This window comes from Sceloporus occidentalis, unplaced genomic scaffold (assembly GCF_023333645.1).
Source record: "Sceloporus occidentalis isolate IW3139 unplaced genomic scaffold, rSceOcc1.0.p SCAF_4, whole genome shotgun sequence".
NCBI lineage: Eukaryota > Metazoa > Chordata > Lepidosauria > Squamata > Phrynosomatidae > Sceloporus > Sceloporus occidentalis.
Window position 1 is genome coordinate 177,224,941 of NW_028316984.1, and position 12,710 is coordinate 177,237,650.

A 12,710-nucleotide genomic window follows, 5' to 3' on the forward strand; every position below is an offset into this window, starting at 1 on the left:
AGCTTGGGAACACTACTTTTAAAGACTACAGCTCCCAGAACCCATCAGTCAGAATAGCTAATGGCCATGTTGGGCTGTGGTATTTTGGGAGTTGTAGTCCCAAAAGTAACTTTTTCCAAGCTCTGAGAATTAATAAGTAATTCTTATTGGTTGTCCAAACTGGGTCTGCATGTAGAGCAGAATGTGGTGGGAATGAGATGGTGGACCATTTCAGGCTACATGATGGGGTACTTCTTTTGTATGTCTCCTTTCCCAAAAGGCTCCCTCCCTGCTAATGAAAAATTAGCCAGTAGGGTAACTTTTTCCAGTATGTTGGTATCCTGTTTGCAGGAAGTGATTGAAACATTCAGAACAAGGATTATTAACATAAGTTTGGGAATGGCTTGGTCCATCCTTAATTTGTACCACTTCATTCTGCTCTGGGACATACAATATGGGTAATAAAACCTTACTGACCACCAACAAATTCTAAAACAAAACTTAGTTGGTTATACTTGGCACTGGGAAAGGCTAGGGTTTCTCTGAAGCAACCTGAATGCCCAAACTCAAGGCTAGATGACCTGTAAGGCAGAGTCTGAGTATTCAAGTTAGTATCAGGGATGTCTCAAATGTTTGATTGGTCTTCAGATTTGAAATTTACATTTGGTCCTATACAGAGCTTGGAAAATTTACATTTTTGTGTGCTACAGCTATCAGAATCCTCCTGCTAGTGACCATGCTTGCTGGGGGTTTCTGAGGCCTGTAGTACAAAGAAAAAGTAACTTTCTGAGGCTCTTGTCCAGTATGTTAATAGGAACAAGTCCATGAAAGGCAACAAAAGCAATACCATTGATTTTTGAACAGTCTTATTGAGGCAATATATATATTTTTAATTGTCTAAAATCTGTTCTGAATTCAGCATTTGGTTTAATCCCATCTGCAATCTAATATACAAAAAGTAAAAAAGAAACAAACCTTGAATGTCACTTAGCTTTAAGATTGCCAGGTATCTTCATAGATAGGTTCTAGGCCCAGAGCTTGGAAAAGTTACTTTTGAGGACTGTAGGTCCCAGAATACCCAGTTAGGGGTGTGAATGGTTCCCAAATTTGCACCTCCAGATGTTGGACTACAGCTCCCAGAAGCCCCAGCTAGTATGGCCAGTGTTCAGCAAGTATGGAAGTCACAGACCACCAATCACATTTGACAGTACAGGTTTGCAAACTATTGATCCCAGGGAATGTTCTGGAATTTGTAATGGTGTGGCTATAGAGCAGAGTTTTGACATCTGGCAAACAGTGATTGGACATATTTCAGTATTAATTATTTTCACAAGCACATTTTCTCCTGTGCTGAGATATATAGTTTGACACCACTTTTAGGCATGGCATTTCCTGACTGACCTTTGCATAAATATATCCTTGGGAAACTGGAAGTCCTACAGGATAACAGAAGTACAAAACATGCTGCCCTGAAAAGGGGTCCCCAACAGATACATTTCCAATTATATTCTTATGGCTTCTAAGGAAGCAGAACTCTCTGTCTCCCAAGCCTAGAGCTTCTCACTCATCCTTGCCCTGTGCAAAGGATTTATGCTGCCCCAGCTCCATTGCAACCCATGTAATTTGAAAAGAGGGATATTTGATCAAGTGTGTTCTGCTCTATTGTTCCCAAGTGTTATAAATTGACTCAGTCTGAAACTCCTTTGGCTTAGCTGCCCTTAGAGACTGAGTTGGTTCGTCTAAGTGATGTTCAGAAAATACACTCATTTTGTCTAAAATGAGCTGACAAAGATTGGAAACTAGCAGGTATTATTAGATATGTACCCCAGACTTAGAGAACATGAAGGCAACACCAAAGGATGTTGGCAAATTTCATTTCCACTGAGATGAAGAATGAATATGAAAGAATGCCACATAGTCTCATTCATTTAAATGGAAGTGGCCTATGTGACAGAGGTAGGGGGGATACATCTGGCTGTAGGGTTCAGTTTCATGAATGAAAAATTTTTTGGTAGTTTGAACTCTTTCCCTAGATCAGCCTATACCAACTTGGTGCCCTCCAGCCAGCATGAGCAATGCTTTGTGACTGGAGTGATGGCCAAGGCACATGCAAAGTGTAGCCATAAAGATGTAACTGGACTGATACTCCCAGCATTCCTCACCATTGACTGGGCTGATGGGAGCTGCAGTCCAACAATGTCTGGAAGGCCAGACTTTACTCACCCTTGCTTTAGGTTTTAGCTTGGATCTATCCAGTCACTGCAGTAGGATAGTTGATGCTAAGCGTCCAGCCACTTAAAACTCTTCTCACAGCAAATTCACATCTGTACAATAGTGGCTTCTGGCTTCCATGTCACTAGGCAGTAAATCCAGGTTTTAGGCCAAGCTTTTAGAAGAGCTGTCCAGTGTGCTGAACACTAGCCAAGGAATTGGTTCATTATCTTGGTTACTCTTCTGAAGTCTGACCGAAAATGTAGGATGGATTCATCATCCCCTTGATGTGGAATCCACCAGTGTCCAAAGACCCATCATGGTCTTTTAAAATATGTCACCAAATGGTTTGCTGTCTTTTTCTTGATAGTGTGCCACAGGAAGTACCCCGCACAACCCTGAGTATGTTTAATATGATGTAAGTTCAGAAAAGCCCACTGTGACTTACTTCTAAACAGGCATGCTTGGAATTGCAGGCCATCTTAGAGTTGTTATTGCAATCGTTTTAAAAACTTAAGCCAGAGATTAGTGGTGCTTCAGAAGCAATTATATTCTAGTTCCATCATTCCTGGCTGTTGGCTGTGCAGGCTGTAGCTGATGGGAAATGGAGTCCAACAAAAATCTGGATGGCCCTGATTCTCCAACTCCATGCTTCAGTTTTCTTTGTAGATAAAACATTCATAGGACTGTTATTGCAAATATTAACTGCCCATTGGAGGAGGAGTTTGCTCTGATGCTGACCAGGTAGTCTATAAACTAAAATGAAATGGAAATTTGAGAAATATTAACTCAATTTGAGAATTTAAAAGGATTTGGGGGATCAACCAGTGAAAAGGCTGATTTAGTTTGCACTGAGTTTCACATTCAGCTGGCTTCCGTGTAGCCATTTTAGAAAGCAAACATGACCCTTTGCGTTGCAGATATCTTGAGGGTGCAGTATTTTTTGTTAGTGGAACTGGATTTTGTTGGTTTTTAGTTGGGAGGGTGGGGAAACGTTAAGAAATTGCATTTATTTATTTATTTATTTTACAAACAAAACATCACATTAAAAAAATCACCATACACAGCGCATAACACATTGATTCATTGAGCTCCTTCTTAAGTTTATCTTTGGGCCAAAACATTTCTCTTCATTAAGCATGAATTTAATTTTCATGCATCCTTCATTTCCAGCTTATTTTGCCCCTAAGTTGAAGAATAACAGCAAACAGAAGATTGCCCCAAAGGGACAACAAAGTCCATAACTTTCTTATTTACAAATGACCTGCTGCTCATAGTATAGGCAAGGAACTAAAGTGCCTTCTAAGAGCTTCTCCCCTGGAACTGGGCTGCTCAAAGTATTTTTTTAAAAATTGCATCCCAGGGCACGGTGAGAGATTGCTGCTCCCCGAAATTGCATTTCAGAAATAGACTTTCAGACTAGTGAGGACTGTCAGCATAGACAGAGACTGAGCTTGGGTTAAAGTTCTGGAAGATGCAGTCTCAAAAAAATAACTTTTCCAAACTCTAGACAGAGTCTCCTAACCCAGATTCTCACACAATGTTCTTCACATGCAGTGGTCTTTAGGGTACCCAAACTGAGGAGAAACAGAATAGAAGAAGAACTTTTGGAAAATGCCAATAGTCATACAGGAATGATTGAAACTACTAAAAGTTATAGCTTGTCTCCTTTTAGTAAGTCTGCATAACGCCTTTTTTGGGTCATTGTGGAGGCCAGAATCCTCTGCCAACCAGCCTGCCCTAAACCCCACTATTAGCTGCTTCAGGCCCTCTTTCAGCAAGTTGGTGGTGGCAGAGAAGCTGGATGCTGGGCATGGGAGAGAGACCAGCATTGGCAGGGGCTTTGCATAGGTAGTCTGCAGAGTGGTGTCTGGCCTAAAACACAAGATGTCCCAGCATGCAATGCAATACCCTTCTCCACTGATGCCTACAGAGAAGGTGACAGGAAATGGCATCAAGAAGTGGTTTTGTCAGTAGCTTTGTGCTGCTCTTGAGAAGATGCTCCTGAGGGTTAGGGGACCCTCAAGAGTGGAGTAAGAAGTCATTGGGAGGTGGAACCAGCAAAAATGAGCTTTCCCCAGTGGGAACCTCCACTAGATCTCAATTCCTTTTTGCAAGCAGAAGGAACTCTTCCAACACTAAAAGGGAATCTTGCTCCATCCACAAATGGAAATCTTCCTTCCATCCATGCACATCCTTTGATCTAGCTGAGGAAAGATACTTGTGGCAACAGTTGATTTTTGCTGATTCCTCCATAGCTCCATTTCTCATATTGTCCTAGAGTCCCACAGCACAGTCCCGGATGATACAAGATGGTGCAGAGAGCTGTCAGAGTCAGCTAAAGCCATCACTGACCCTCATCATTCAGTGTCTCTTTATGGCAGGGTTGGCAAAATGTGGTCTGTGAGCCACATATACAACCTCTAGGGGACCACAAATCCCATCCAATGCCTCTGAAATCCTAATTTTTCATTTGTTGCACCCAGAATAGCACATTACTTTGTCAGAAGCCTGGTGGAGCATAATTTACCCTTTAGATATAATTGTTCCCAAAGATTTTGTATATTTGTATGTGCTGAAAAGCTCCTTAAAAATAGGAACTGGACTCTTCCTAAAAACAGGCCTTTTCCCCCATCTCAAAAGCTGGAGCAGAATATGTGTAGGGGAGAAAATATACCCATTAGAGGCTTTTGACAGAAAAAAGCCTATTTTTGGTGATATAGCAAATGGGTTGCACAAAGGCCCATTTAAATCGGGTCAAAGTTTGTTTTCTTGAAGAACAAGGGTATTGGAGGAAGAGTGGCCCATGAAGGTCCAGGAGGGGGCTAAAATGGTCTCTGGCTTCTTAGATGTTTTCCACCACTTTAAGTGAACTCATCTTGGGATGCTCTTGCCAGTGAAATCTAAATTCAACCCATTCTTTTATTTGTTTCCTGATACTGGTTGAGTCCTAACCTTTGAGTCAGAGCCCTTATTGTTATGTCCCCCAATCCTTTTTAAAAAAAAATTTAAACCATAGTAGAATATATATTTGCAAAGATTCCTCTCCATCAAGAAAGTGGTGTAAAGCTAAAGGGGCCATAATTGAAAACCAAGCCACCACAATTTGCTCAGTATCCTAAGGCGTAATAACAAGAGTGGCACACAACCATATATTGTTCTGGGGAACACACATATTCCAGCTTGTGTGAGGACAGTAGCTAAGTTCAGAGGGAACAGGAAGACTGGGAGTGGAAAGAGGAAGACATCATTGTCTCTGCTAAGCAGAATGTCCTGGCATATTGGCCCTCCGAGCTCTGGCTGTCCATAGTAGGGAAGTAAATCTTGGTACATTTTATTCTCGTGGGCAATAATGAATAAGTTAATGATTTTTCTCCTTGCTCTTTAAAAGTTGGAGTTTAAGATTTATTGTTAAAAAACCCCAAACATTTGAGGGATTTTTCATATAAAATATTTTCTCTGCAGAAAGCCATGTTTTGAACAGAAAACTTGTTTTCTGGACAGACAATAACATTTCTGACATTTGGGAATGCCCCTTTTTAATGTGGAATTTGAATATTTATAAATATTATTCTCATCCTTAGTCCAGCAGTTGCCATTTTAGAAATGTCATTCATTTTCTTCTAAGATGGCCCCTGCACCATCTGCAACCACGAATCAACATTGTAAATCATCAGTTGCCTGATTAACTGAGATACCTTTTGAATTGATTAAAAAAGATTTCAGCTGACTGGTCACATTGATTAATTGGCTCAGCCTGGCAGCCAACAAGTGCTAACAAGAAGCACAGAGTGCTTATGGGTGATGCACTGTTATAAGAGGCTCTTTCACATTGCAAAAATATAGCAGTTTTATGTATTACTTTAAGCAGCCATGGCTCCATCCTATGGAATCCTGAGATGTTTAGTTTCATTAAATATATTTGGAATTTTCTGGCAGACAGCTCTAGTCCTTCATTGAACTACAAACAGGAGGTTTCAGTAGGATGCAGCCACGGCAATTCCATAGGATGCAGTCACAGCAAACTACAAATATCGAATTTCTGTAGGATGTAGCCATGGCAAATTTTTGTAGGATGTAGCCACTATATCAAAGTACTATAATTGTGTAGTGTAAAAGAGACCATGTATGCCTCGTACTGAATGCCGTCAAAAATCCAGAGCACATATAACCAATGATCCCCTATTCAATGAAATCAAGATCTGATGAGTTGGCCAGGTTTTCTGTGTCGAGAACCTCACTTTCCCAAAGACACTTGACTTTAATCAGTCAGAGGAATGGAGGGATATAAATAATGCATATTAAATTACATTAATGAATACTGTACTTCATGAAAAATAACTACAAGTTGGGATTTCCATAATACTAAAACCCAAGATCATCCATTTAAAGTTGAATGGTGGGAGATTCAGAAGTGATCCTGTCAACTGGCAGACCTGCTGCCGTGGGGCAGGGACACTGCTCTCACTGCCATGGCTCAATGGTATGGAATTCTTGGATTTGTGGTTGTGTGAGATATTTAGCCTTTTCTCTCAAGAGTGCTCTGATGCCACAACAAACTACAAATCCCAGGATTCCATAGGATGGAGCCATGACAGTTAAAGGAATGTCAAATTGCATTAATTCTGCAGTGTGGTATCAGCCTTTTTTCAGAGGAGTTCAAGGCAGCATACAAAATTCTCTTCCTGCCCCATTGTGCCCACTCAACAATCCCACAAAGTAGGTTAGGATGGAAGATGGGGATTAGCCCAAGGTCACCCAGGTAGCCTTATAGGCAATCAAGTCTTTCTCCTTCTCTCCCTACGCTGTCTCTCACTATGTGGTCCTATCATTCCTTACTGCAAGGAGTAGCGGCAGTGAAACTGAAAGGAGGTGTCATTGCCATCCACTTGAGAGGAGCCCCTTTCCACCTGGTACTATCCAGATGGGTTTGATTACAACTCTCAGTATGCCCAGATGCTGCACCCACTTCTGTGCTGAGTGGGGATGATGGGAGTTGTAATCTAACACATCAGTTGAGGCTAGGTTGGGGTGCCCACTCAAGAGCCCATGCTGGATATATTATCTGAAAATAGCAATAGCAAGTATATTTTCATACTGCTTACTGATGTACTAAGCGGTTTACAAAGTGTAAGCTAATTGCCCCCAATAAGCTGGGTATTCATTTTAGCGACCTATAGAAGGATGCCAGGCTGAATCACCTTTAATTATGGAAATGATGTTTTTATTGGGCAGTGGTTGGCTTTACTCCCTGTTCTTTTGCAAAGAGAAGGCTTCTTTGCTACTAGGAGCCTTTCCCTGCTCTGACTGACTCCACAGTTTGATTTTTTAGGCATTTATGCAGAGAACAACCAAGATGATAAACACAGATGTTGGGAAGGGGGAGGAAATAATAATAATAATAATAATAATAATAATAATAATAATAATAATTCTCTCTCTGTCATATGATATGCTGAATTACTTAAAAAAGCACCTATGCTAGACATAAAATTAACAATCAGATCTTCACGCCCCTAGCATTTAAATGTTTCAATAACACGTTTCAGAAAGCAGATTAGCTAATGATGGTGCATTGCATGCTGGGATATGTAGTCTCTTGGTGCTTCATTTCTATGTCTGAGGATATACCTGCACTGTAATAGTAATGCAGTTTGACACTATGTTAAGTGCTGTAGCTCTATCCTATGGAATCCTGGGATTTGTACTTTTGCAAGGTCTTTAGCCTTCGCTTCCAAGGAGTACTAGTGCCTTTCAAAACTACAAACCCTAGGAGTCTGTAGGATGGAACCATGGCAGTGAAAGTGATGTTAAAGTGCATCATTTCTACAGTGCAGATGCATCCTTGAGCTGCACCTCAGGCCTTGAGTGTCTTCTGAAAGCCAAAACTTTCTGAACATTTATATTCTGAAGCCAAATATGGAAAACAGAGGAACTGGCCAGCAGTGTTGAGAGACAGAATTGAAATTAATAGCGAAGCAGGTGGAATAGTGAAGCCAGTGAAATTTAAAAAGCAAATTAGTCAGCATGGACCAGGTTCAACAGCCTAGTGCCTTTCAAATGTTTGGGTAACAACTCTCATTATGCTCAGCTAGCATACCATTGCCCAGGAGAGCAATAGGTTGGGAAATGCCAGTAAAGACAACAATAATCTATGGCCTGAGTTGTAAGAAGGCAATGCTCAGTAGCCTCCATCTAATCATTACTTCCAACCAGAGTAGAAACATTGGATTTACATAAAACTTGATTTACGAAGTTCCTAGTGATTCAGTGGGTTGACTCTAGTTGGGATCAACACCAGAATGTACACTTTGGTTTCCACATTCCTATTTATTAGCATAATTGTGATTGTTGAAGTCATGATTGCCGTAGTATTTTTTAGGTTATTTAGTCATTTGATTTTTATAAATACCATTATGGAAACTGGTCACACTGGGTAACCGAAACCAAAAGGCATGAGAAAACAATGGCATAGTAAACAAGACATTAAAAAGATTGGGTTAAGGTCACTATAAGTCTGAAATGACTTGAAGGCACACAACAACAACAAGAAACTTGTTATGTGTTAGTAGGCAGCCTTTTTTGACAGGATGGGAAAGATACTACACATGGTCTATACCAGGAATGGGAAGTTTTTCTGTGAAGATGTTATGTGATATAACCCCCATCATCTTCCACTGTGGGCTATGCTAGTTAGGGCTGATGAGAGATCCAGCCTGACAACATCTGGAGGACTACAGTTCCTCCACTCTTTGTCTTTATTGGGGGGGAGGGATCTGCACCCTGGAAGAACACTTGTAACATCCCCTAATAGAGCCCAAATAATGAAGCTTTGCCCTGCAACAGTTTACATTGATCTGTGACTTTCTGAATTCTGGTAATCCCCCTAGATGTCTCTGAACATTCCGTATGTGAAAAATGCCTTAATAGATCTGTAAAATAAAAAGAGTGCAATGGATCATATTCCCATTTAACCTGGCATTCTGCTCAGAATATATGTAGTGAAAAGTTCACCTCTGCCTTTTGTAGAAGATTAATCACAGAAATATGTAGGAGTGCTTAGATTAATGATGTAGACCAGCCTCATACAACCTGGAGCCCCCTAGGTGGGTTGGACTACAACTTCTGTTGTCCCACCAGTAAGTTCAACGATGATGGGAAATGTGGTCCTACACATCTGGAAAGTGCTAGGTAGTAGACCTTTCAAACATTGCCTCTTCCATGCCAACACCCAGAAAAAAATGAATATATGGTTTGATACCTTGTAAACATAATATACGTTTATAGGTTAATTCACAGTTATATAATCATTGTGTGATAAATTAGTTTTAAGAAAATAACGGGATCGGGGGGGGGGACCAACTATGAGTATGACCAAAACAAAGCTAAGTGGCTATCAGTTGCTATATACTAAATCCATTTGTTTGTCCCAGTTAGAATAGACCCACTAAATCAATGAGGACTTGGTAAATCAGTATTTAAGTAAGGCTGCATCTGTACTGCAGAAATAATCTAATTTAATGCCACTTCAACTGCCATGGCTCAAAGCTATAGAATCCTGGGAATTGTAGTTCAGTGGAGCATCAGAGCTCTCTGAGAAAGAAGGCTAAATATCTCACAATACTACAATTCCCAGAATTCCATAGCATTGAGCCATGACAGTTAAAGCGGTGCCAAACATGATTATTTCTGCAGTGTGGATGCATCATAAATTTGGCTGATTCAGTGAACCTGTTCTAGTAAGGACTAACAATTCAAACTTTCGATTTTTGGGGGCATTATGCATATCTTAAAACTGCAGTCCTATGTGGATTTACCTGGAAGTAAGAAGCACTGATTATATTGGGACTTACTTCTGAGTAAATAGCTAAAATTGTGCTGTACCTTTCCTACTGAAGTCAGTGTGGACCATAAAGATGCTGAATGGTTCCCTTTAATTTTGTTTATTTATCAGCAACTTGAAAAAACAGTTGTATCCGAAAATCAATATAGTTTACTTGCAATGATATTGAGAAGGCATAGCAATCTGGTTTTAATTTGTTTTTGCCTTCCCTTTGATGCTCGCTGAGCTTTATAATTATTCTAAATGATTTCTCCTTTAGTCTGTAGTAAGTTTGTTCAGTAAATAACGTAAGTAGCATTAGCAATGTTATGATAAGATCCTGTCTGATATGCAGTTATAGAATGCTTGTGTAGCCCTTAGATTTCCAAAGTAACCACGTAACAAAAGAGCATTTTGTATGCATAGAATAAGATGTTTCCTCCCCCCCCAAATTAAAAGCACACACAAACTACCATTCTCATTAGCTCACATACACATGCTGCAGCCCATCAACTATATATTATTTTAAAGCTTTTCCAAATGTAGTTTAGCTAACATTTTAGAAATATTATATTATTTCTAAATCCATGTGCCTGTTGAAATCTCATTATCTCAGATGATACTGATGGAATGTCATAAAGCAGTATCATGTAATACATACAGACATTATTTTGATGCAATAAACATGTGATTTTTAAGACTCTCTTAACAAACACACATGTTTATTCTTTGCTAAAACATGTTTCTGCAAGTGCCACACCTGTTTTTTACAAGTATTTCCTCCGTGGTTGTCCAATGGCAGTGTTCAAAATCTTTTCCCAATATTGTTTTTTTTACAAACAAACAAACATGCAAAATGAAATTTTCAGACTATCTGATGCTGCGGCTGTATTGCTGTTTTCTTTTCCTTCCATAGCAAATTGCATCTGGTTCTGAAGAATTGTAAAACATGGGTGTGTCACTGAAACATGCATTTTTATATTTTTGCTCCTTATGAACCAGATAACACATGAGATGCAATGGAAATTTCCCCACCAAGTTTAGCAATTTTGTATTGTACTTTCCCCCCCAAGCATGGAAGTGAATGGTTGCTAGATTTTGCAAGATGCACTAGTATTGGTAGAGATTGCATCTCATGTGGGATGTATCTGGAGTTTTATTATTTGTTTTATAGTGTCATTTCAATGTAATGTGCTGTTCTTTGTGTCTTTGTTGTCTCTTTTTTTTCTTTGTCCCCCCAACAGCATTTTGTCCCGCACAGGGAAGAAGGAGAATCAAGATGCCTCCAATTTGACAGTGCCCATGACCATGTGTCTTTTTCCTGTGCCATTCCCACTCACCCCATCTCTAAGACCACAGGTCAGTTCCATCAACCCTACTGTTACTCGCTCCCTCCTTTACAGCGTCCTGCGAGATGCTCCCACTGAACGCGGCCAGCAAAGTCGTGATGCTCAGTTATCAGACTACCCATCATTGGACTATCAAGGACTCTACGTGACATTGGTGACTCTGCTGGATCTAGTTCCTTTGCTACAACATGGTCAACATGGTAAGTGAACCTTTGGAATTCTTGATATCTAGGGCACTGTATTTTCTCCAGGCTTAGGAAAATGTGAAATACAAGGGGTTTAAATTGGCACAGGTTTAATTTTTTTTGTCTAGCATGTGTTCTTTGGATGTACTGTTATGTGTACTAGGCATGCATAAACATGGAACTTATAAACATGGTTTGATCCGGTATGTTGTACATTGTGCAAATTTGAAGGATCCAGAGACAATGCAATGTTAGATACTGTTTATGAGAATGTTTATCTCCTCCCAAATAATTTAGGAACTGATCCTTGTTGTTCATTGAACATGCCTCGCAAGTTCAATTATATTTTTATCTTTGCTTTAATTCGGCAGGCTTCTGACTCATTACATTTGGCGCTTCTCCTTGCACCTTGTAAATGTTATTGTTGTGGTCTGGCTCATGAGCATACATAGCCTCCAGCATTTCACAGATGATGAAAACTGGGACACATACTGCCAAACAACATCTGCATGATCAAGATGACAAAAGTTGTTAATGAGGAAGAACACACAAGCTAGGAGAGGCTGCATCAGTTTGCTTTTGCCTGAGTCTACTGGGAAGAGCAAAATGCATGCCTTCCTATCTTCCCTGCTGAGTTAATGTAATGCAAACTACTTTTGCACTTTGAATTCATGTTTCCAGCAATTGATGTAAGCCAGGGCAAGGGAGGAAAGTGGAAGAAGGAGAGGGTAACAGGAACATTTTAAAAGCAGTTCAAAAAGTGGAATATCAGAGGATTAATTGGGACTGTCTTTGCCAAACTGGGACAGTTGTGAACATGCTCCTGGTTTGCTTCTTTCTGCTGTCTATTTGACTTTTAGCTTTAGGATACATATGAATCTTACTTACCAGTTTATCTCTGTTGTGTCTATTAAGGGGGCAGGCCTTTGGCCTTCCAGATGATGTGAACTATAGCTTCTAGAATCCCTTACTAGCAGCCATACTGGGTAAGATCTGATAGGAATTATAGGCTAAAACATCAGGAAGGATAAACATTCTCTGCATTGGTCCATTTCATTCTAGGTGGCTTTAGAGCAAAGGTAGTGGAGAGACAGGACAGGGCATCTAAATCTTGAATTCTAGTCTTGGGGTAAAGTTAGGGTATAAGTAAAATGATTGAATTGA

At 40.0% G+C, this 12,710-nt stretch overlaps 1 protein-coding gene across 6 annotated transcripts in view; it reads left to right on the forward strand.

The window, feature by feature from the left end:
* UNC79 (unc-79 subunit of NALCN channel complex) overlaps nucleotides 1-12,710 on the forward strand; it is a 149,654-nt gene that overhangs the window by 15,525 nt on the left and 121,419 nt on the right. For 5 of the 6 annotated variants that reach the window (XM_089522436.1, XM_089522439.1, XM_089522440.1 and 2 more), the window contains exon 3: nucleotides 11,257-11,561. In XM_089522436.1, the coding sequence (XP_089378562.1) occupies nucleotides 11,257-11,561 (305 nt within the window). The remainder of the gene's footprint in view (nucleotides 1-11,256; nucleotides 11,562-12,710) is intronic. The other variant, XM_089522441.1, reaches the window with a different exon arrangement.